The sequence below is a fragment of the Pocillopora damicornis genome, chromosome 9, assembly GCF_964200805.1.
Source record: "Pocillopora damicornis chromosome 9, jaPocDami1.2, whole genome shotgun sequence".
Taxonomy (NCBI): domain Eukaryota; kingdom Metazoa; phylum Cnidaria; class Anthozoa; order Scleractinia; family Pocilloporidae; genus Pocillopora; species Pocillopora damicornis.
The window spans coordinates 6,481,140-6,506,390 of record NC_142678.1 but is presented as its reverse complement, the minus strand read 5'-3'; the positions used below and the strand labels follow the sequence as shown (position 1 = coordinate 6,506,390).

General features: G+C 38.9%; 3 protein-coding genes, 3 long non-coding RNA genes and 1 other non-coding gene across 7 annotated transcripts in view; 4 read left to right on the top strand and 3 right to left on the bottom strand.

Annotated features, from left to right (window-relative positions):
- LOC149039845 (uncharacterized) overlaps positions 1-25,251 on the bottom strand; it is a 63,348-nt gene that overhangs the window by 27,004 nt on the left and 11,093 nt on the right. The gene's annotated exons all lie outside the window — the stretch shown is intronic.
- LOC149039848 (uncharacterized) lies at positions 678-11,915 on the top strand. Its single transcript, XR_016179936.1, has 2 exons — positions 678-1,210; positions 11,588-11,915. It is a non-coding gene; the product is annotated as an uncharacterized LOC149039848 (long non-coding RNA).
- LOC113680030 (TNF receptor-associated factor 5) lies at positions 1,414-4,661 on the bottom strand. The gene is made up of 6 exons (XM_089183075.1): positions 4,603-4,661; positions 4,231-4,344; positions 3,679-4,137; positions 2,815-3,132; positions 2,688-2,771; positions 1,414-2,201 (listed from the first exon to the last, which is right to left on the bottom strand). Exons 2-6 carry the CDS (start codon positions 4,311-4,313, stop codon positions 2,033-2,035), a joined length of 1,113 nt encoding a protein of 370 aa, XP_089039201.1. The 5' UTR covers positions 4,314-4,344; positions 4,603-4,661; the 3' UTR covers positions 1,414-2,032.
- LOC149039849 (uncharacterized) lies at positions 6,062-8,373 on the bottom strand. Its single transcript, XM_089183279.1, has 2 exons — positions 7,295-8,373; positions 6,062-7,134 (listed from the first exon to the last, which is right to left on the bottom strand). The coding sequence occupies exons 1-2, from the start codon at positions 7,761-7,763 to the stop codon at positions 6,386-6,388; spliced, it is 1,218 nt and encodes a 405-aa protein (XP_089039405.1). The 5' UTR covers positions 7,764-8,373; the 3' UTR covers positions 6,062-6,385.
- Positions 15,107-15,971, top strand: LOC149039847 (uncharacterized). Its single transcript, XR_016179935.1, has 2 exons — positions 15,107-15,569; positions 15,735-15,971. It is a non-coding gene; the product is annotated as an uncharacterized LOC149039847 (long non-coding RNA).
- On the top strand, positions 16,406-18,862 carry LOC113673693 (uncharacterized). The gene has a single exon (XR_016179933.1). It is a non-coding gene; the product is annotated as an uncharacterized LOC113673693 (transcript).
- On the top strand, positions 21,998-24,081 carry LOC149039846 (TNF receptor-associated factor family protein DDB_G0285149-like). Its single transcript, XM_089183288.1, has 4 exons — positions 21,998-22,441; positions 22,687-22,867; positions 23,095-23,306; positions 23,550-24,081. The coding sequence occupies exons 1-4, from the start codon at positions 22,113-22,115 to the stop codon at positions 23,710-23,712; spliced, it is 885 nt and encodes a 294-aa protein (XP_089039414.1). The 5' UTR covers positions 21,998-22,112; the 3' UTR covers positions 23,713-24,081.

Genomic DNA, 25,251 nt, shown 5'->3' with positions numbered 1-25,251 from the left:
AGGGCTTTACTATACACATCATCTAGCTGCATTTCTTTTTTTTTTTGCCGTAGATGACAATTATGATAATGCAAAAAAAAAAGAAAAAAACCAGTTTATTCATTTTCATAGATAGAGGCAAAGCTCTTTTTGGATTGTGAGAGAAAAATAACGTTTTTCAAAGCACCTGCGAAAGTGTGGTCGGGGCTTTGATCTTGGAAGTATTTAACGCACAACAATCACAGTGTTCAAAAATAAAACTTGTCCTGATCTTAGGGAAGAGAATCGCTTAAACAAAAACGGCAGCGTGGGAAAATTTATTTTCAATATTCTCCCCACTTACTTCATATCCTCTCTATGAATCCTGTCTCTGAATCTCCTAAAAAACTTATGAAGCATTTCGCCGTCGGTATCGAGGTTTTTTTGCACACTCCATCGCACTCCATAAGGTTGGACTCTCCACCAGTCTTTCTCGTCAGTACTGTAACCGAGCTCGATAAACGAATTTTGTCGAGCTCGATAACTAATCGAGCTCGATAACTAATCGAGCTCGATTAGTAATCGTACTCGATTAGCGATCGAGCTCGACTTGTAGTTATCGAGCTCGATTATCAAACGTCGTTTGCTTATCGAGCAGGAATGGTAATCGAGTACGACAAATCGATATCGAGCTCGGTTGCCCAGAAACAAATATTGATCGGACCACATTTGGTATCTGGGCAACCGAGCTCGATTCATGTTCACCGTACTCGAATAGCAATTCGAGTACCATTTCAAACCAACCTCGGTTCAACGAGCTCGAAATGCAGTCAATTCTATTCGAGCTCGATTCAACTATATCGTGCTCGATTAAAAAGACGAGCTCGACGAACTCAATCTGCTCTTATCGACCTCAGTTATTTTTATCGAGCTCGGTTTGCCACGTATTCTATCGAGCACGGTTTGCCTCGCATTCTATAGGTTTCATATCGAGCTCGATTTGGTATCGAGCTCGGTTTAATCTTTAATCTTCATTCAGCAAATGAGAGGTAATCTGGTACCAAGACTTGGGAGGGAGCATGGGACGAGCGAGAGTGGCCATGTTTCTGGCAAATTTGTCGAGTTTAGTTCGTGAATTCGGTACTTTTTAGGAGTATGTTTTCGGTCGAATTCGAAAGAAATTAAGAAGAGTGACAGAAGAAGAGCAAAGAATGATTTATACTGCTAAGGAGATGAAGGAAATGACACTAAGGTGAGCATTGGCTCTTTACGGGAGGGTGTTCCGAGTTGCTGGTTCATAGTTTGTAGTAACGTTTTGTTCAGTTTCAAACTTAAGCTCAATCCTGGAGTGAACGTTTCTCGGTTATTTTAAGTCTCAGTTGTGTAATAAGAAAGTGTCTCCCTCCATTTTACCAGCCCCAAAAACCCCACAAAAAAGTATACATAACAACATGCAACAGTACACACATTCTATTTTTATTATATGAGCTCAATACACTTTGATTCGTGTTTCTATTTTAATTCGTCTTTTGTAACAAGGAAAAGGAACAGAACTCTAATTAAATATGAAAATCTTTTGGAGAATATGACAAAAAAAAAGGGAAAAATTTCCGCACAGCCCCATACTTAATTATGCATGTTACTGGTGATACACTGAAAAATAAAGCCCCACATATGGATGTATAATGATGTATGAAATTTTTGCCAAAAAAAGTCTGAAAAGTAATGAATGTTCATCCCTTGCAATCAAATATTAAGAGCAAAGAGGTTTCCATTATTAACAGGTCTTAAAATGTTCAATCCAGTTATGAATGTGTTCATAGATCCACCAAAAAGCCATTAAACAACTGCAACAGTTCACTTTTAACAAAATAATCAATGCTTGTTGATTCTACCTTGGTTTTTAAACAGCCTGACCTAGCCCTCTTTATAGACTGCAAAAGCCATATCTTTAATTGGCAGTCATGACAAAAAATAAGCAAGAAATTTATGACTGTTAAGTAAGAGGTTAATAAAAATGCCAGTTGAATTTTTTTAATAACTGAATTGAACATTTTATGACCTGTTCATGAAATTAGTACAAGTTGAAGTAGTAAATAATAAATTTAACATCAAGGCTGCCATTTCCGTCCAGTAGACTGTCCACATTTGGTATTCTCCTACCCCACATTTCTCCTTCCTTCAGGGACACTATGTCCGAGTCTAGCACTTGCTCATTGTCACTTCCAGGGGCCATTACAATTCTTCAAAAAGAAAATAGAATATATATTTACATATCATAACATTGTTCCACTCAACAATCATTGTGTATTTTTATGCCAGATATCCGTATTGTCTCTCAGCTTAAACAGGAGTAGTACATGGGTGGGTTCGGCTTTGAACACATGTATTTTGTAGTTCTGGTTCTAGTTCTAGTTCTGGCACAGTCATATACAAATAGGTACAATGAAATGTTTTTTTCATGCAACACACAGACAGCAAATTTAGTGTTATGCATCATTTCTTCAAAAGCCCCCTTAGTTATAAAGGTGATTTTTTTCCAAACATAATATCAATTTCCCTTTGACAATCTATGAACAAATTCTCATAACCTTTTCTCCTGGTTTAGTATAATTCGATTTGTGATGAAAATAGTGTTGGTCACTCTTGGGACATGAAAGAAGGCAAAGGTAGCATTTTCCTTTAAGTGCACTCACAAACACTCTGCATGAAATAATTAAAGTTCTTACTGAATTTCCCCAGTAACTGGATGGGATGCTGAGAGCAGCTGCAGGAACAATTTTTGTTGTCCGGAGTACAGTCCTCTCCATCTGCAGTTGAAACAGAAATGGATTTTATGGATATTATGAAATGCACCAGAAAAAGATTTTCAATGTAAGATTTTGAAGGTAAATGCAACAGTTGCCATCCTTTTTTCCACTTACTTCGCTGGTTTTGGCATTTAAAAGAGTGCATGTTTTATTGATTTTTAGGTTGGTGAAAAGGCAGCTTACCTTGTAGTATATTATTCCTCGCAGTCGTTTGATTTCTCCTGATTGGAGCGCAAAATGCGAGGTACTTGCTTCCTTCAAATGGACATTCATGTCCTTCTTTTTCACAATTTTTTTGCAGCCAGGTACTTGGCACATTGAAGCCTTCTCTGGGCATTTGTGTAGATGTAGGTTGATGTTCATTCTAAAATTCAAAAAGAGGTATGTGTTAGTTCTAGATCTTCCATTTTGACTGGTATCATATATTCCAACAGTGGTTTGATAAAAAAAAAAAGTGGGAAGAACATGACACCTCAAGGGTCACGCCAATTGGCTCTGTAGATTAATTGACCTTGATATAAACTTTGGGGCTTTGGGGAGAGCGGTGGTCAGGGGGACTTAAAGTAATTGGAAGTATCACTAGGCCCCTCTCTTAGATCCCCACTGAAAAATAGGCATTATTTCTGTTTCTCAAATCGTTTCTTGCTTATGAAATTTAATTCCTCTCTGTCAGTTATTTTTAAGGAATGCAGCTGATCGCGTGGCACCAGACACAAGTTAGGACTGCTCGTAGTCCTCGATTTGGATAACAGAAGGATAAGTTTGTCACCTGCTATTGACGATTGAAATGATAAGAGAATACAGCAATACTGCAATTCATGCTAAAAATTACCGAAAAATACTTCACTTATGACAATCGCCTAACACCAAAATATCGCAATGCTGAATTATCCTAATTAATACAACATACCGTGGTAATGATGCTCCACATCTCAAGGGACATAGAACTGCAGAGTTTCTGCATAAAGATGTACGGTGGAATTGGAGTCTTTCCCTGGTTACGCTCAGTTGGCATCCTGAACATGCGATCCTTTCTTTTGGGCAAGCGTGTGCTGTCATTTCTTCCCGTGCCGCCACGTGCTGGCATCCTTCGTTGGGGCACCTCTCTCGTACTTTTGGGCAATGTCTGAGGTGATCGTTGGCATCGCTATAGTTGCCCTTCCACTGGCAGCCTTGGCTGTTACATTTAACAGGCAAATCTCGGGTCGCCTTATCCATTGCCACATTTAACCTCAGCTCTTCTTTTCGGAACGTTGCCCGACACTGGGGACACAACGGTGTGGCTGTCGATTCTGCCCAAGTTTCCATGCAATTTTTGCAGCCAGAGTGCCCGCAGGCAAGGGTAACGGGCCTTGACACGATGGTATAACTGAAAAGGAATGTGGCGGTATAATAGCACTGGAAATGAGCGGTAACAAAAACGATGGCAAAATATGACAGCTAGCAATGATATTCAACTCACCAAATACAGCATTCCAAATCCACTGTCCTCAGAAAAGTTAATTCGTTGGACTTGGAAACCACTTCGGTCTTTTGATGAGACATTGTTACGGACTAAAGGATTTTCGATCACGGTCTGCCGTAATAAAGTTTCCTTGTCAGTGTAAGCTGCTCAAATAACCTCTGATGACAACGGTGTGACTTTTAAAGGTCAATATTTCCGTTGTGCGGTTAATAAATTAATTTCCTTTGTTTAGGTGCTGGTATTGGCGGTAATTGGTACCCTTATTATTGAAATCTTCATTAAGGTCGTGAATTTAATGGGATGCTTTGTCTAGTCGGCTTAGTCCTTCATATTTAGGTCGTCACGTTAAGGGGTTCCTTAGTCTCTTACCTAAACCTGCTCCATTATTGATGTCTGTCCTTTGTAATAATAACATTTTCACGGAGGGGACACCACGCTAAAGGCTCGAAAGAGTTTCAGTCACGTGACGTCATCAAAATTAGAAAATAAGAAATTATCAATCCCTTTTGATAGGGCATTTTACGGAATATGAGATCTTCGATGACGTTTTTTCACAGTAAAAATTTCCTTCTTTATAGTATAAGCTGCTCAATTAACCTCAGATTACAACTAGAGTATGATTAGCTTTTAAAGGTCAACATTTCCGTTGTGCGGTTAATTAATGAATTTCCTTTGTTTAGGTCGTCTTCTAAAGGGGTTCCCAAGTCTCTTGCCAAGTCTCCTAGGACCTTTCTGAAAACCACAGTGATGTAATGAAATTTTCCTGATGAAAGATTGCTATTGTTATTATTAACCCACTCCATTATCGATGGCTGTCCTCTATAATGACATTCTCACTGAGGGGATGCCACGCTGAAGCCTATGAATAGTTTCAGTCGCGAGCGCGCTTTATCTGGTTTTCACGTCACGTCTTCAAAATTAGAAAATAAGGAATTATCAATCCCTTTGAGATTTTAGTTCGGTTAGTTATAAGAACTGTTGAAGACTTACTTTTTACAAATTTCCAGCTTGTTAGGGTTTTTCGTCTTGTGAGAAAGCAAGATTGAATTTCTAAGCTTTGGCGCGAAGCGACATTAAAATGGCGGCCAAGAATGCTGTCACGTAGGTTTAAAAAAAAGTGACATCCGCTTAGATTTCGCGATCTGAACAGTCCTAGTATGAGAATAAGTACTCATATAGATGATTATAAGTCCGCTGAAGACGGCTACAGGATTTTATGTCTTTTTGATTCTTGACTTTATTTGTTGTACGTTTTGATGATGGCGTGACAATGAAAACCGGCAACTTGTGATACAAATCTCGCGCGTGCAGTTGAGGCATATTCGTAATTATCGTATGACCCGTCTGGCCCCGCTCGCCTAATCCCCTAGAAAACCACAGTTAAAGCTGACGTGTACAGGGCCGGACGGGTTGACTTAAGCCGGTCAGGAAAAAGCCGTTTTTCAAGAAATTGGGAGTTTCTTGTTATGACTTGAAAAAATAAATAAATGTCAGTTTGCCGGCCGGAAGGTTTGTATGGTGAAAAACTATGATCGAGGTCTTGATGTATATGCAGCATTTTCATACGATGGCCCACAAGGGACTCGCTGCAAAGAAAAAGAAACGCTGCAAACAAAAAAGTGAACGCTGCAAACAAAAAAGTGAATGCTGCAAACAAAAAAGTGGTGTTTATATTTCAGCCATTCTGGGACATGTTGATTTCTGTCAAGGAAGCCTTTCCACTGTCCATATCTCAATAATCCCTTGGAATGCAAACTGACTGCTGTCCTTTCCCACTGTTTGTGGCTTTAGAAAATGTGATCTATAGAACAATATTGATAACCACAAATTTCAAGTAATGTTTATTTATTCATATGTGCAGATCAAAGCTTTTACATGCCAAAATGTTACACCTTGGTAGTATTGATTGTTAATACTGTAATAAAATTATCAAATTGAATGTAATTTTCAGACTTTGGATGGTGGCCTTAACATGCATGCTAACTGTTGTGTTGATGAAACATTAAAAAAGTTATGCCAATTTTACAACGTCATCTTTAGTTATTTGATTCAATAGACTGATAAGTGACAAGCCTTTGAATATCACATTCAATTCACACAGGAATTGCTTCGCTGTAGAAGAAATGTCCCAAGTCATTAATTTTTTTTTCAGTTAATCATTCTGCAATTCTGTTATGTGTTGATATAATCTTATGGCCTCTCTTGGTGTACTAGGGTAAACCCAGCCTTTAGTTTCCAAAATATATTCAAAGTATTCAAGGTAGATATTGTCTTCCCTCTCACTCTGGCAATGCACATCCATATCCTCCACTAGTTGTTCTGGCACAGAAACTAGACATTCTTCATGTCTATGATATTCTGGTAGGAAGTACATAACATCTGGTACCCCATGAACAGAACTATACGGAGACTTGGAAATCTTGTGACTATTCCAACGATCTTTCACTTTGTCCAAGTCATCCTGAAGAAGCTTTGAAAAACAGAACCACAAGCACTCCATATGAAGAGTGTTTCCCACACAACGCAATCCATAATCAACCATGTCCTTGAAAAGGCTTATCCACCAGCTTGATCTATTTCGCCTGAAAAAGGACCACCACCCTTCAATTCGTTGATTTGCAGGTGATGAGCAGTACCTATGAGACTTCACACCGGCCAGTTCATCTTGATCATTGGTACGAAACATGCACTGAATAGAAGCTGCAATACCGTTTTCTGAGCCACAATCAGTCACCAGGAGCAAAGGGCAACCACCTAGTTCCTTTACTTGTTTTAAGTAGAAGGCTGCAGCTACTTTAGGGTCATTGTTAGACCGGGTTACTTCTAACCATAAAATTCTTCTACTAAAGCCATCCACTGCACCATGAATAGGGAAACCATAAGGTTTTAGTTTGTCATATCCTAAAAAAGATAAAATTTGTAAATTAGAAATCTAAGTAAATAAGTCGTCTAACCAACTAATCTTGAAGTGGAAAGGGCATGAGGCTAGATGCAAGATTTTACATTCCTACATGTACATTTACAATACACCACTATGATTTACGAAGTAAAAAACAAATACCGTCTAAATGCCACGATGCATTGGCTCCTTTTGAGCTGAACGTTCTTCTCTTTAACCTTCGAGATCTCCTCTCCTCTACCCCATCAGGATCAATTTCCTTCATTATTTTTGCGACCAAATTACGTGGAACATGAACATGGTGCCGCAATCGCAGGGCGTGCCAAATACTTCTGTAACCTGATAAACTTCCGGGGCCTTCCATTTCTTCACGAATGACATTTCTTATCTCTGAATCGTCCATTATCTTTGCATTGCCCTTCCTTTTTAACCCGAGACATCTCAGACGTCTCTTCAGTGTTCGCACACACATTTGAAGTCCTTCTCGTTTCTTGAGAAGACCCACAATAGCGTCATAAGGATAGCCACGATGAAAATAGCGCTTTATCACTTCGTTTACATCTTTTTCTGTCACACAATTATCGCAGATACTCTCTTGAGCATCCCCAATGCCACAATGGCTACAAAACATTACGAATACTCTTTGATTAGTTTTTCAACGAGAACGGACGTTTGAAAAATGGAGGGAAATACTCGTAGGCTCTGGAGACGAGCAAAACTCTATCCAGTCCCTCGGGCATAATGCGCACGCATGATCTGTTCTTTTTTGTTTGCAGCGATCACTTTTTTGTTTGCAGCGTTCACTTTTTGTTTGCAGCATTCACTTTTTTGTCTGCAGCGTTCACTTTTTTGTTTGCAGCGTTCACTTTTTTGTTTGCAGCGTTCACTTTTTTGTTTGCAGCGTTCACTTTTTTGTTTGCAGCGTTCACTTTTTTGCTTGCAGCATTCACTTTTTTATTTGCAGCCATCACTTTTTTTTATTTGCAGCGATCACTTTTTTGTTTGCAGCATTCACTTTTTTGTTTGCAGCGTTCACTTTTTTGTTTGCAGCGTTTCTTTTTCTTTGCAGCGAGTCCCTTGTGGGCCATCGTATTTTCAAGACCGAGGTCACAGTTTTTCACCATAAGGACCAACCCTTAGCCGGTAAATAACATATTTTTTTTTTTAACTTGACGAAATTCTTTCCGAAAGAACCCGAATGATTTAGGGCTGTAAATACGGCAAGATCTTCCATAAATTGAACAATTTTTTAACGAGTAAATGGTAGTTAAAAAAGAGGTGATGCAAATTAAAGAGAGATGCCTTACCGAAACATTTTCATTTGCGTAATGATAAAGGTGATTAAAAAGGCTTCCAAACAAACTTTGAAACATTATTTTTACCAGTATCTGTCACTGTCAGACACCTGTCAATTAGAGAGGGCGTAAGAAAAGAAACAAAAAAAAAGTAAGAACATTTGAAAAACAACGGAACTATTTTGGCAAGGACTGTCACAACAATGTTTCCTTCAAAAACATTCAATGACCTAAGGGAAAGTATTATTCACTGTCATCGACCATTCATTCATGTACGAAGATTTACCTCTGTTCATTAAATAAACGGCGAGGAAGGTCATTGTGAGTAAATTCAATTTTTTTCTGTAACAGCGCCGGTGCTTGCCCTATTTTAGTCCTATTGAGCCGCTATGAACAAAATCCTTATTTACGCACGCCCGTGCGTAAATAAGATGACGTGAGCATTTTTTTTCAACCTGGCTTCAGAGTTTCCATCCTGTTAAGCTGCGGTGCAGTTTTCCTTCTCTTTGAAATATGGAAGAAACCAGAGAAGAACTGGCCAATTTTTCTATCGGCATTGACCGTTTGGGTCTTGATCCAACAAGCAACAGAAATAAAGCCGAAAATAACTCCCAAGTTGCACGTTTCGCAAATTTGTCGTAAGACCAGCTGGAGCAAATTTTGGCCGAAAGACAGACATTCACTGGGAATAAAAAATAGTCACCAATTGGTCATAAACGACATTCAAAGGTAAAATTTCCGTTTTTCACTGTCGTTTTTAAATTTGTTCAACCTGGGAAATAAAATACACAGTTAATTGGAACTTTACCAAAACCAGAACAATCACAATTGCACTCTATCACAATAAAAGGTTTCTTTGCGCAGATTCTTGCTGTTGCTCTGTTATAAAAGAATTTGCTCATGCTTTTAGCTGTGCGTATATCAGTTGAGTTATGGATGCACTTGGGAAGTTTGGAGAGCACTCAAAGAGCTAGAGTTGCTCTTGGCTGCGCCTCGAGCTACTCACGCTCCGCATGAACAAATTCTTAAATTTTGAAGTTGTGCGAGTTATGGATGCACTTGGGAAGTTTGGAGAGCACTCAAAAAGCTAGAGTTGCTCTTGGCTGCGCCTCGAGCTACTCTTACGCATTTTTCGTGCTCTCCAAACTTCCCGCGTGTATCCATAACTCGATATACGCACGCTCAGCATGAACAAATTCTTAAATTTTGTAGTTGTGCGAGTTTGCTCATTTGTTTGCTGCAATGTCGTGTGTAAATCTGGTCTTTCCTCCACAATAACTAAATTCGAATGGCACACTCCAAGGGGATTTAATGCGCCATTCTCTCAATAAATTCCTTCAGTTTCTGTTGTGCAATTTACGGTAAAAATGTCCAAATTGAACGGACCCGGAAAGAAACACAGAGAGCGTATATTTGTTGTAGAACTGAATGTAAAACTTCGCTCGCTCTTTCGCTACGAACAAATTGTTTGAGAAAATTCAAATATTAAATGAATGAAAATTCCACCGTTCAGTTTAACTGTAATCAAATACCTCACGTTTTAACTTTTTAGGTACTTTTTGTGAACGATTAAAATTAACTGCTGACGGTTTTTATGCCGCTTGTCAACCAACGTAATGACACTATTGCTTATACAAATTCATTCTGAAACCAATATTTTTCTGTCAACCAAAGTGATTTGAGAGAGAGAAAAGAGAGGATTCATAAGTTATTTATCGGCTTGAGGTAGTTACCGACGTGTCTGCCTAAAAATACTACCCAGACGGAAAAGCGAGATATATTTATAAAAATGGCAACGAAATTTGGGATGTACTCAGCGATTCACGAAGGCGTCACCGTGGCCCGTGGGCAGAGATAAGAAAATACTGACCGGGTAAAGAACCAATCAGACTGCAGGATTCGTTACCGTGCCCTCTAAAAAAAAAGTAAAGGAAAAGTTTAAATTTCAGAATTTCTTTTTTTTGGCTCGTGTAGCTGAGTGTGTCCGGGCCGGACGGGAAAATATTTGGCCCTCGATCATGAGACACGGACCTCGTTGCGTTCGGTCCGTACGTCATGACTTCGAGCTAAATATTTTCCTGTCCCACCATAATACTGATTTAGTTTTCGATTTTGGAGGCACGACTGGATGTGTCCTATGGTTTCCATGGTGACAATTTTTTTCTTTTTTTTTTGTTTACTTTATTTTCTACACGTTCCCACAAGCTTGCAGCTTTAAACCTCACCATGTTTGAATAAGGTTTATTGTAGTGCACATGCATTGTATTTTTAAATTATCTGGGGAAAAATGATGTTATGGTGTTTCTTTTATTTCTATGCCAAATTTTATAATAGTAGTATAGTTTACTACTATACTTATTACGAAGAGCCAAACTGTTTTGAGAAATAATTTGAAGAACTTTTCTCGAAAAAGGGCAATCTGTTTTGAGCTATCTTAAAATGAAACGCTGTAAACTCCGTTAAGAGAAAAATTTGCTTAAAAAAACCTTTTAAAATACCTTAACCTTTTTCAGGGAGTTTGACATACGAATCGGTCCCTGAAGGTTAATATTGTTCACACTTTAACACTGACAAGAGCTAACCCCCCCTTTTTTTTTTACTGAACAGTGTTTTCAGTAAATCTGGCACCTGATACCCGGAGCTAAAATTGGTCACCGTAAAGGGTAAAAAAGATAACATTTCGAGCGTTAGCCCCTCGTCAGGGCGAAGGGCGAAGAGCGAAGGGCTCACGCTCGAAACGTCAGCTTTTTTACCCTTTACGGTGGCTAATTTACGTTTTCAACTCAGTTGTTAACACTAAAGTACCTGCTATACTCTCCCACCGACGCAACACCACAGTTTCTCTAAAAACTTTCTCCCTGTATAACTTTATTCTGGTTTCTGTAAGAGATGTCTGAGCTCGCAAGGAAAGCCTCCTACTTGAAATCTTATAGAGCGTTACCACTCACGTTGCATACAAATTTATTGGAACTAAAGAAAGTGTTCACTGAAGAAAAAAGTTCAACTCCCACGGGATTGGTTTGCTACACCAACATGGCCGCCGTTGGATTGTTTTGGAACACCGATATATGATAGGGTTGGGGGAGGGTTAGTCATCCTTAATACTTACCACTGTATTTAAAGATCAATACTAAAAGGCTTGTTCTTGTTGTGTTTATAGCACCTCGAGCATGGGAGGTAGCAGATAAGACGCCCGCGGCAGACACAAAAGAGACATCATGTTATCATCAACGGGTTTTTGGACTGGAAAAGCACTTCTACAAACTCAGCGGAACCTGTAGCAAACTAAACTGTAGAGACGTTTAGCCACCTAGGGTTTCATGAAATGACAAACAAGTTCAGAAACTTTGATCTTAAAGCGTTTTCTTGTAAAATAATCCTTTCTTCAAATAGATCTGTGCAAATTTTCTCATATTTGTTATCTTGGCTAAATTTGAGCATACGCCTCTCTGAAAAAAAATGTCTTATTAAATCCGCTTCAGGAGCTCTGTGCGTATTTGAAATCATGTTGTTTTTAAGAATAGTGTGCCTTAAAACCAATAACGTTATATTGGTATAGCTTTGGGGCACTTCAGGGTTGTCCAGTGATCTTTGAATTGACCGTATATCAATTTATTGTAGTCGAGTGTAAATCTTCAAAGGGCCGCTACTTTCGGAGGGGACGGTTACTTTCGGGGTTCAATAGAAAGGTAAAAAATTAACGTTACTTCGGGGAACAGATATTTTCGGGGAGGGCGTTTCTTTTGGAATACCGCGGTATCTTCGATTCATATGCAAATCGTTTTTGGAGTTCCTCCTACGGCCGTCCATCGAGCAGCAGCGCTTTGGATATGACCTTCTGTAAACGTACATGGGGGCTACGTTTGGTTTTTTAGATTTTATTAAACATGGAATAGTCGTAAGTAAAACATTTAACAGTTACCGCTGGATCACTGGATATCATGATTGAGTTATGCGAAAATTGCTTTTTGAGTGACAATGAAAATCAAATTTATTAGTTTGCGAAGACTCAAAAACGTAAATGAACAAACACAGTCTTTAGTAATATGATTTGACATTTTTCTTTCCCATTGGTCACAGGAAAGATGCGAAAACGTAATAAAATCAAATCTGACATAAGGAATCTCGTTCGAATTAAAAACAAGTCATAATATGTCGCCTACATTATTTTTGGTCCACCTACACTCAAATTGTATATGAAATCCTAAGGCGGAAATCTAGGGAGGCTGAAAGGCTAGTGTGTCGACCGTGAAATAAACGTAATTCTAAAAAATGCTTTTGGAAAGTTACTTACCACTGACCGATGTCAAATTTTGCAAATTTTAGCGATTATAACTTTTGGCAAACGTTGAATTGAAAAAATCCGCTTCCGTTTTGCTGATCGTTTTCATATAAAATCATCTGTCTAAACACGACATCCACAAACTCCCACCAGTCTGCTATGTCTGTAAAAGTTGAGCTCAGTCGCATCGAAAGTAGCCAAGTTATAGAAGTTTTGAAAGATTTAGCAAAAGAAAAATGGGATCAATATCAGTATCTGGGCAACTGCCCACCTACCCCTCCCTTAACCCAACATTCAACCCTGACTTGTTATCAATTGACTGTTGTTGAGTTAAACAAAGAAAAATGGGATCAATATCAGTATCTGGGCAACTGCCCACCTACCCCTCCCTTAACCCAACATTCAACCCTGACTTGTTATCAATTGACTGTTGTTGAGTTAAACAAAGAACGCAAACCCGAACAAAAAACTCAACACAATGAGGAACAGAAAAACAATAGCTCTAAAGGAAAGGAAAAAGTTATCACACCTTGTTTTGCATCATCTTTTGACTTATTCATTAACGTTACAAAGCAAAGAGAACAAGGCAAAGTCCGCGAAACTCTAAATGCAGCTGATATTAAAAAAAAAAACAAACAAACGCGGAAAAAAGATCGCACTTTCCTTTCGACAAGCTTCTAATAAAGTAGTTAAATAAAAAATTCAGAAATAAACGTAGAACTTTTTCAGTTGGTTGAACGGCTTGTCACCTTCGTGAGAAAATCAGGCACCTTGTGGAATGCGCGCTTGTTGAGATTATATTACAGTTTGTTCTCTAAATTCTTGTAACATTTCTGGAGATCAAAACTTTAAGGCTGAACGTAATGATTTTAGACGGGTAGAGGGTTCTTTTTTTCGGTAGGCCGCGGTGTTAGGCGAAACGTCCGGTTACCGATGCATCATGCATCGAGCGTATTGCTCGTACGATTTCAGGACCAGATAACGCGAACGACTGTGCGACTTTTTATGCCGCGACTAAAACTAAAACTCATGGCAAATTTTGCATAACAAAAGGTAACTAAACAGGGTTACAACGGGTAATTTTCCGCCGTTCCGTGCTTTAGGATTTGGGGTCATTTTCCGCCGTTCCGTGCTTTAGGATTTGGAGTCATTTTCCGCCGTTCCGTGTTTTAGCATTTGGGGTCATTTTCCGCCATTCCGCCGTTCCGGCTTTTAGGGTCGCCCGTTTTCAGCACAGTTAATAAGTGACTTCATTCACTTACTTGCCATAAAAGTCTTTTGTAGTTTTGTCTTTTAAAACACCGCGCCGAAAATAACAAAAGGCGTTCAAGTTACTAATTAAGTGGCATCAGTTTTCTATATTCTCGCATACTGACCCCACGCTTTCAGAGCGTTGCCAGACACAGATTTCTCGTTGGGTTGTTTTGTCAGTCCTCCTGTGATTTACCAGGCAAGATCGGCAAGATCGTCAACATGAGCCACGCGACTCGTTCCCTTTCTAGAACTTTTGTCCTTTTAGAAAAAAGGTTGAATGCTGTACCGAGCAAAGCTGATTTGGGTCGAATGGTGACCACGGGAAAAGTAAGAGATATTTCTTTCTCAAAGAGCCAGGACGTAGATGTCATCGGCACCAACCTGACTGCCGCATTTCCTTCCTTAGCGGGGAAAGACTTAGCAAGGTACGTACAATTCTTCACAGTATTCTAGGAAACGTAGTTTGAAGATAGCAGTCGCATTAAGTAAAACACCATGGTTTGAGTTAAGAGTAAGCAGCTTTCTTGTAAACGACACAAACGCGAAATGACAAGACCTTAGCATGACGCCACAGCTCGTTTAGCAGAAACGCTACAGCTTTCTCGGCTTTTATGACAACAGCAAAATCACAGTTGCCGCTTACAGTTATAACCAAGGCAAAGGATGGTCAGCAAAATAAGGGGGAAAAAGCCTCAAAAAAGTTGAAGAAACTAAGCAGAATCGAGGATTTCCAAATCATTTATTTGACACCTTTAATGTAGCAGAAGTTGAATAATAATAAAGGGGTAAGTTTCTAAGGAAACTGTGGTGCTGCGTCGGTGGGAGAGTATAGCAGGTAATTTAGTGTTAACAACTGGGTTGAAAACGTAAATTAGCCACCGTAAAAGGTAAAAAAGCTGACGTTTCGAGCGTTAGCCCTTCGTCAGAGCGATTAGCATAATAGATTGCGGCTGCTTCGTTCCCTAGTCGTCTTCCAACTAGGTGCGCATGGTGAGATGGGTAGGACCCTTTGCTCACCTTGCCCATGATGCCTAATCTTTGCTGATGATATAGCTCTCATCAGATGTTGTTTTTTAACAGCATATACTTCCAAAATGTAAAAAGAGTTACTTCGACCCATTTACAGGTCTCATTATTCGACAGGCACCGCGCAGGTGGGCTACGGTTGACGCCCCGTTTTCGATTGATAAAATGTAAATTAAGTGTAGTTCGAAAGGATGTATGATTCCCTTGTCACTTCTTCATTTTCCATTTCGTTTTCCTTTTTTTTTCCCGAGACAGCTCGGATATTAACGAATCCCGGCAAATGTTTAAAACGGTCGTCTCATCTTGTCTCACCCTTTGTTTAGGAGATGCTATACTTGCAAGATTGACAAATTCTTTCTTTGCCAAGTTTGTTTCTGCATTTCTAAATATAGCAAACTTGAAATAAAGTAACAAGAAACCCCCTATAAAGTTATATTTTTCTAGACTCATAAGCATAAAGGAAATTTGCCTGTGAACTGCAACATTAAAAAAATCAAGGCCTTTTTCTTTACCTTTAAAGATGACAAGGACAAGGGAGAGCACAGAGATAAGGTTGAGGAGAACAAGACTTTAAGTGAGGGTACGATTTGACAAACACAATTTATTAAGTGTCCTGGCTAGTGAATTTCTTCAGCTTTCTAATTTGCTCAAAGCATTCCAAAATGGGAAATTCCACTCCCAGATGACCAATAGCAAAACCCTATAAACAACTCACCACAACAATTTCTTCTTACTATACCCACAGAACTAGAAAAGAAGAAAAAGAAGAAGACACGGAAGAGAAGAAAGAAGAAAAATATTGCATCTCTGCAAGAAGGCAACAAAGAAACTAGTGAAAGTGTAGAAGTTGTAAATGAGAGCAACAATTAGCCTTTAGTGACAGTGCAGTGCCTTGTACTTAGCCTTAAGTTTTCTTTTCATTCCTGTCATAAAGTTTTCTTTGTAAATATGATGAGAATAAATGATATCAAGTTTTCCAACATGTATTAGTTGTTTGGTATATTTGACAACATTTTCCAGAGGCAAAGAGATCATTGAGCTATAATAAATATGCTACAGATAATAACAATTTTTGTTTTGGTCATCATGGTCATTAACCAAATATATTCCCCTCATTATTTGTTTCTTAAAAACTATAACAAAATCATTTTATAAATCAAAGCTCTCTTTCTAAAACTATCCTTTTTTCTGTGTCGTGATAGAAAGATTGGTGATCCAAGACCAACCGAAGCAATCTCATCTCTGTAATAATCTGGAAAATTTTCTGAAACATTAACATGTAAGAACATTTTTTTGTAGCGAAGTTAGATTTCTCATTTTAATTTGTATTTATTTTGATTATATCCCTGAGATAAAAAGATGGTTTACGAGGAAAAACTCATTTTAAGAAAGAAATTATCATTCATGTCTTTAAGGAGGCAGTTAACCCTAAAATTCGAAAAAAATGTTAACTCCGGTCAAACTTGAAAGGAAGGCTTAGAAGGAAGTTCATAATATTGGCTTTTTAGTTCCGAGAGCGTTTTACAATATTTTTGAAAATCCCGCCTAAAAATTGATTTTTAATCAATGGAACTCATTAGAAACGGCCTTAGTTACCACTGTTTACACTTTGTTGATTTTGGTTGCTATGGGGCTTACAGATTTGGGTTTTTCGAGAAACGATCCAAATTTGTTCTCCCGTAATCCATAAGTCCTATACTCCGTGACTTAGTCCAAATTTTCCAGCCCAGAACCCTTTGCGCGTATTCCGGTCGATTTTCTCACCGAGTATTGCGAGCGAGTGCTGGAGTGTCCATATTGTCGAGGTTGTGTAATTTTAAATTTGTCAATGGAAGTCGAGGGAGAAACCGGTAATAAGAGAAAAGGGAAGTTTAGATCGTGTCGAAGGAAGAAAAGGAAAGGTTTTCACGGGAAAAAAGCGTGGGAAGTGCGAATGGAAGCCGAGGAAAATGACAGAAATGACACCAGCGTGGAATCACACGTGGAGCCACAACCGAGCACGTCCAAGGCTCAAAGTGAGTACGATGACTTTCTAGACCGTACTGCGCCGAAAAATATGTCGGAATTGAAACTTATGAACAGTTCTTTTGAGAACTTCGATCGCCAAGAAGCAGTTACCACTCGTTCTCAAAGTAGTTCAGCAGAAATTTGTGTTAACGAGGAGGCACATGGCTTCAAGCTACAAGATGCGAAGCTACTATCAGAGTGCTTTGCTGTATCAGCTATTTGCAGCTCGTGCCGAAATTCAAAGTCAAAACTGCAGCTATTTCAAGATAGCGCTAGTAGAAATGGCCTTGCTGAATTGATGTATTTGAAATGCTCGTATTGTGGTATCATAACTCCTCTGAATACAAGTACCAGACTAGGTGGCAAGGGTGGTGGGCCACATGAAGTGAACCGAAGGTCTGTGCTATCATCTCACCAATGGGGTCGTGCTGGCCTGGCAAAGTTTTGTGCTGGAATGGAACTTCAATGCAAAAATATTATGGAAGAGCCATACGTGAAAATGCAGGTGATTTACACCAAATGAAGAACAGTGTATGGGCAATCTATCATCACATGATGAAAGATGATTCATGTACCCTAGAGGAGCAGCATAAGCTATGCCCCAAAGGTGAAGGCACCTGGTGCAAATTTTGGAAGGCTCCAGAAGAATATAAAGAGGACAACCGCCTTCCTTGTGTTTTTATTGATGAACTGAAGCCAATTTTCATTAGGCTTACTAATGATGATTTATTGAAGAGGTGTTTGCAGGGACAAACCCAGAATCGAAATGAGAGCATTAATGGACAGTTATGGTCAAGATGCCCCAAGAGCCGTTATTGTGGAAAGAGACGAGTTGTCATAGCAGCTTGTGAGACTGTTGGGGTGTTTAACACAGGAGCTGCAAGTAAAGCATCCTTTCTGGAATCCTGTGGAATCTCTCCTGGCAGGAATATGTTAAAAGCATTGAAGAAGGAGGACCAGGAAAGAATTGCCTCAGCTGCTCACAAGATCAGCTCAAAATATCGAAAGCGGCGACAGACCATTCGGTCTATGAAAAATTCAAAGGCTGACAAGTTGGCTTATCAGGCTGGAGCATTTGGCACAAGTTTCAAACCAGAGACAGATGGAAGAAAGAAAAAGAAAAATCCTCCTAAGAAAAAGAAGTCAACAGTAGCTTTGCCTGCTCCATCTTCATCAAGTGGACTTGACATTGTATTTGTTGTCCCGGATGTGGAATTTGTAGCTAAAGAAAGAACTGAGCAAAAGTAATCTATTCAAACCAGTCTGTGCCCTATTTGGTTGAGAAAACATTCACACATCAAATGTGGACATGCTAGACCACTTGTATCCATTAAGACTATGCTTAGTGTTTTGTTGGAATCATTTTAGTGCTCTATCACTATGTGTTGAACTTTGTCTTGCATTTTCTTCAATTAGCATTTCTTTACACACTGAGTACTAAAACAGACATAGTTGGTTTGCTATTTACCTGTATTATACAAAATTTCCAGGGCTTGTTCCTGGAGTGATGTTCTATGCAATGAATTATAATTTTTTTAATTTGTCGCTTTCGATCACTGTTGCTATGGAAACAAATATGCCAAGCCTTAAATGGCGAGGATTTTTAAGAAACAAAAAGTTAGTAATTCATTGCATAGAGCACTGTGTTTTGATAATTTCCAGCAGTTTTTGAGTCAAATAAGTGAATATTCCTTGAGAAATACATGTCTTAAGGCACAACCTTCTCATTTGTTTATCGGAGTTGCTATGGAAACAACAGGTTGTTGCGACATAGAAAGTACATTTATTGATGCTGCTGTTGATGCAGCTTCCATTTGCCGAGTTTTATTAAGTTTGGTCGATTCTAAAATAAATTATGAATTTTTATCTGATTAGACTGATTTAGGGTTAACTGCCACCTTAAGATCGAATATCCTATAAATACAGTCTTCATTAAAGAAAAAAAAAACTAAAACAGCACAGTATGATAAAATATTCCTTGCATTGACACATGAAATTTCAGGAACATTTGACCTTTATTTTTCAAAATTTATATCTTTGAGATGGTTATAATTTCTGCCATCCCTCGTTGTGGAGGAATGAAGTAACTTTAGGGAAGTGGAAGCTTTGAACTTTATTCGATACATATATTCAATGCTTTTTTCTATGTGCTGAAATATATGCTACCAGCCATATAATAATATTGGTTAAGGCCTTCCCTACCCGTTTACCATACCAAGACATAGAAAATAGAACTTACCTTTACGTATTGTACGAATATCTCAGCGCTAACCTTCCGACCCTACAACAACCTTGGGAAAAAAAAATTAGACATCTACGCATGCGCCGAGAGCCGACGTTTGCCGAACGAATCTCGTTTCGTCAAACGAGTCTCGTTTCTTCAAACGAGTCTCGTTTCGTGAAATGAGTCTCATTTCGTCAAATGAGTCTCGTTGTGTCAAACGAGTCTCGTTTCGTGAAACGAGCCTCGCTTTGACTCGTTTCGATTCTCTCGAACAAACGAGTTTCGTTGAAAATCGTTTATCGAGTGACTCATAAATCGTGACGATTAAAAATCGAGTGGTTTCCCAGAAACCGTGAGTGATCCTTTGTGGATCACTCAAGGTTTCTGGTAAACCAGACCAAAAACTCTCGATCTAAAACGACCACGATATCTCGTTTTGCCACTCTGCGACAAACGAGGCTCGATTACGCAATCGAGCCTCGATTACGCAATCGAGCCTCGATTTTCCAATCGAGCCTCCATTTTTCAATCGAGCCTCCATTTTCCAATCGAGCCTCCATTTTCCAATCGAGCCTCCATTTTTCAATCGAGCCTCCATTTTCCAATCGAGCCTTCATTTTCCAATCGAGCCTCCATTTTCCAATTGAGCCTCCATTTTCCAATCGAGCCTCCATTTTTCAATCGAGCCTCGTTTCTTAATCGAGGCTCGTTTCTTCACCCGAGGCTTGTTTTTAAGAAAGAAAGAACGAAAAAAAGGAAGGAAAGAAGGAAGGAAAGAAGGAAGGAGGGAAGGAAGAAAGAAAGAAAGGAAGAATGGAGCGAAGAAAGAAAGAAAGAGAAAAAGAATACTGCAAATTAAAAAATTAATAATTTAAACCCATATGCTTTTGTAACGGCAAACTTAGAATCCCTAACATTGTGTGATCGACAGTATGCACCAAGCAGCAATAAATAAATAAATAAATAAAAACAAGAAAAATAACGAGAAAATGACAAAAAAGAAAAGAGTAAAAACACCAGGATTAATGAGAGTTTTTATCGTGGGCGCAACAGGTTATTTTCGGCACATTTGAAAAAAGGTATAGTCTGCCTTTAGAAGACTGTAAGCATTCCCTCTTCGTTTAAGAAAAAGTGAAAAGAAAAATAGAGGAACGAAAAATTGGCCTGGCAGCGAATCTGGGTTTCTGGGCGGTCATTTATAACACGCACTTTTTTTTTCACAGTTTAGGTATATTTGAGGGATTCAGTTTTCGTTCATCTTTCCTTTCTTTCAATAATCGTTATCACAGTTTATTTCATATTATATATCTACAAACTGGAATTTATATTATTTTAAGAACTTAACTAACTCGTGAAGCCCTAAGTCTAACAATCATAGAAATCCGTTTACAACACCGTAAAAAAAATTAAAAGTTTTTATCGTGGATAGAGTGAGTTCCATGAACGAGTTAAACTTTAGTGAGAACAGCAGCAACCTACCATCACTTACTTCGCCAATGTAGTTCTCTTTAGTGATCGCCGCGACATAAGCATAAGCCGACATAAGGACAATAACAAGAGCTAAAAATGTTCTTCTTGTGATTATGCTATGCTTGCCTTTCGGAAATCGTAAGAACATAAGAGAAATAAGCGTTTGTTCTTCTTTGTGCCTCTGCGCTAGTCAAAAGTAGCCCTAACTCTCAACAACCGTCCCTTGTGAGATCATTCAATTCTCGTTAAGGTTCCGTACGAGAAAGTTTTCCCATGTGAGTTGTCACTGGACGTCGAGGCTTTGCTTGTGCGTGCTAGGGAGAATTGGGAACTTTTCCTTCTCCAGACCTGTCGAGCTTCATTGCGAAAGAAAAAAGAAAAGCTGACGACAAGGGAAGAGTCAGTTTAACTCCAAGTTCGGCAAAAAAGAGAATACAGATCAATCGCTAAGAAGAAGCCCCAAAACAAGGGAAATTTATGGCAACTGTGTCCTGACCTCAAAACTCTAGCGACTTGGTTCAATGCGTGCGGTGCAAAGTATTTAGTGGAAGTGCATAAGAATTCCTATTCAAACCTTAATAAGAGTTTGAACAATTCACAGTTCACATTCTCTTTTGGCTTGTTAACTTGGCAATGATTCGTAGCTCATTTACGATTAAAATTGATCAGTTTGTTTTTTTTCCCTGGCGCTCACTACCGATTCCTTTTCCGAAAGCTTTCACCTTTAGTCCGGGTTAAGTTAAAAGACGCAGTAACCCAAGATGCGCCGATCTAAATTGTGCCATAAAGGCGGGAAAAGTCATTTCCTAGGCTCGTAAAAGTGTTACTTACATAAAAACAAACACTTCTCTGTCCATCATGAAACACTTAGCCCGGTGTTCTTTCTAGTCTAACCATATCTTTGAATTTTTACTCTGGTAATTTTAGTCGCGGGTCTGGTTGCTCAAGGCAGATTTACCATTACTTTTAGGGAGAATTTTGATCATCTTTTGTTAAATTCATGAAGTATCCAGCAAACATCTTGTGTTCTTTTGATTTTTGTGCTTCTTTCATATTGGGTTAGTGCTAGTCGGTTATCAAAAGACGCGATTCGGCTGATTACGGTAGCCAACGCTTGCGCTCATGTTTAGGTTTTTTGCATTTATGCGTAGGTCCCCGTTGCGGGGCATACGCTAGGTGCCACCCTTGACGGGATCTGATGCCAGTTGTGTGTTTATAAATATTTACGTGGATCGAAAGCTGTAAAATGAGTTCACGTATTTTTTGCTGATGGAATCCCGCTCTATTTTTTAGAACAGACCCGTGTCCTTATTGTGCGGACACAGTGGATGCCAAGAATGTATACATCAGCTTATTTCAAATCAATCCGGAGGTGGACGGGAAAAGGCGTGTGCAGTATGTCGGGAGCCAATCAACGAACACATGTTGAACATCAGCATACCCCTCAGTTCAGTCATTTCCAAATTGAATGTGAAATGCACAAACGTTGGCTGCTCGTGGGTCGGTGAGCATGGTTCTAAGGAGAGACATCAAGAGACCTGCTCATTCCTCCTTCTGGAATGCCCCAATGGCTGTCCTGGATCGCATTTGCGAGATTCACTTGAGCGTCACTTGGAGATCTGCCCTCAAGAGAAAGTACCTTGCAAGTACTGCACTGCTGAGGTGGAGAGGTATATACTAGATCAGCATGAACCAACCTGTCAAGAAAAGCCCGGACCATGTCCATTAAATTGTGGCCATAATTTGGCCAGGTCAGTTATCATTCAGTTATCGCCATGAATTGATTCACAAAATTTTGTCATCATTTTGTTAAAGAAAAGAGCATGGAAAAAAAAGTAATCAAAAGGACCAACACCCGGTTTTGCCCCAGTAGTAAAGCGCAGTTAAGGTAAAACTTTTTAAAATTTTTTTTGGCCTCTTAAAGGGTTAACCCGGTAATAGTAATAAAATTCCCAAAGAAGCCCGATAACGTAAGATCCATGTGTGTCTATTTCAGGTCCCATGTTCACCTTCATTTGGACGAATGTCCTAAAAGAATGATGAAATGCAGCGTGGCCGGTTGTAACAATTTCTACCAGTTAGGGATGGAAAATGCCCACAACGAACTTTATCAAGGAAGCCACCAGGCGCTACTTAAGAGTCAAGTTGAAAGTCTTCAGCGCGCGATTTATGACAAGGTTTGTTGATCTCATTTAGGAGACTCGTTTTCAAGTATAACAATTGAGATACTTTTCATTCAGTTAGAATTTCGATGTTTTCGTTTTTATTTGCTTTTGTTTCTTACTTTCAACAACAATAATAATAATAATAATAATAATAATAATAATATTGTTATTATTATTATTATTATTATTATTATTATTATCGTTGTTTTTCTAAATATTGTTATTATTATTATTTGCAGTCTCAAGTTGCCGTGAAAAGGGAGTTTTCTAAGCGAAAGTGCTACCGGTGGACAGTGCCGAAGTCGTCAATCCGAATTCCAAAGGATATTTCAAGTCCACTGTTTGGGTTTGAAAGTCACACATTTCGGTGCCTGTGGAAGAGGACCTCTGGCCAAAATAGGCTGTTTCTAAATGCAGTGTTTGGCTCTTCGCCAATCACAGTTCAAACAAGGTATGAAAGTCAAAAGGCACTCCTACCCTGACTGTTATTAAGTGAAATGGTAGTATGGTAAATCAACTTGTCATTCATGAATGCAGAACTTAACAATGACAGTATAGACATCTTTTAATTTAAATCGTTAATCCAAACCTTCATTTATAACTTTTCACATTTATCGACTGTTTATTTGCGATCTTTAAAACAGCATCATTCTATCAAATTCTAAACACTAATTAACCTACCCTTTTCTATCAGATTTGTTTTGTTAAACGAGGACGGAGTAATGAGAGTCTTTGATACCGAATGTGAAACCCTTATGGAGGATCAAATCATTGGGGCAAAGGAAGACTTGGGCCCGATTGAAAAAGAGCAAGATTTAATTATAAAACTAATTATAGCTATCTACAAACATACATAGAATACATTGTAAATTTTCTTCAGTAGTTTCTTTTCACTAACTTATTTACGAAGATGCTGTTTCTTTCGTCACGTGTTCAATTCAACTTACAGGGTGGCCAACGCACCACTAATTTTGCTGCCTTTTGTTACAATCGTTTCGTGTAGGTAAAACTGGAATGTCGCGCTGGTTGGTAAAGGGTTACACTCGAAGGTCGCTTTAATGTAACGCCGCTTAACATGAGCTTAGCGCAAATATTTAGCTCGCTTCAAACAAAAAAAAATGTCCGCTCATTTCACTAATCTATGTTCTGAGGATTTTTGGGTATTTTTAGATATAGATAGAGATATTTTTTTTCAAAGGATAAGTAAAATTGAGGTAAATAAGAAATGCTGATGATTTGATATAGTTTTTAAAAATTGGAATTTGGAAAACAGTCCCTACTTACCTGGGGTTAGACTACGAGCAGTCCCTCCTTTTCGGCGAAGTACGTCGCGTAAGTCAAAAAAGAAAATCGGTGAAAAAAAAATTGATGGTAGCGCTGAGGGGAACTCTTGGAGTAACTAGCCACATTTTTGACCGCCTCTCTTATAGAACTCCTGCGACGCATCGGTGTCACTCCGAGGGTTTCAGTGGCGCGCTAACAACAATTTTTTTTCATAATTTTTTTTGGGACTCGCGCTACGGACTTCGCCTAAAAGGAGGGACTGCTGGTAGTCAAACCTGAGCTGCGCTTTCGGTGGAGTCATCTTTCTGGTGGCGTTTAAACCATTTTTTTTCTTATCAGCCCCTTCTTCAAAACTTCTTAACTTTTCACTAAAATTTACGTATAGCACGCCTTAAGGAAACGTCAGGAAGCAAATTTGCGGTTGCAGCGCAAATTAAGAAATGCCTATAGACTGATCAAAACCTTCTAGAGGCTAGTCACGAAACAATGTCCATCATTCATTCACTCGCTTACTCTTAAATTCACCATCACATTCAAGAAAAGAGAAAGAGAGAGGGAAAGAAAGAATTATACATGGCGAACTTTGCACCGGGAATAAAAAAAATGGAAATTAGCTGTCTGGACATTCAATGTGCATAAGTAATTCAGCATATGCAGGGGTCGCACTAGTGCTTTTGGTGTTTACATTGGACATAGAATCTGTCATAGCATGCTTGCGACAAGTGCGACCCTTTTGTCGCGTCCAGACATAACTATGTCCGAAGGACCTAAAGATCACACAAGCCGATGTCCTGCCTCAAAGCAGGTCATATCTTGTCTAATGGCCTTAAAATAACAATTTTTTTATTTTTCTTCTGTCGTCAACGTCAATCAAATCTGAAATACGGGCAGAAATTGGAGTTTTGCAATTCTGCAAAGGCAACACGTGTGCACTGCTAGCTACAGCTATCGGGTTAAAATTTTAGTCATCGGTTTTCTCTTCAATGCGTACAAACCAATAAGGTTTTGTACATTGAACAAATTAAACAGAGATTGAAGAAATGTCGCTAATAAAACTAGCACCAGCCTCATGTCTAAAAATTATATTTGGCGCTCTTTTCGCGCGTGAAATA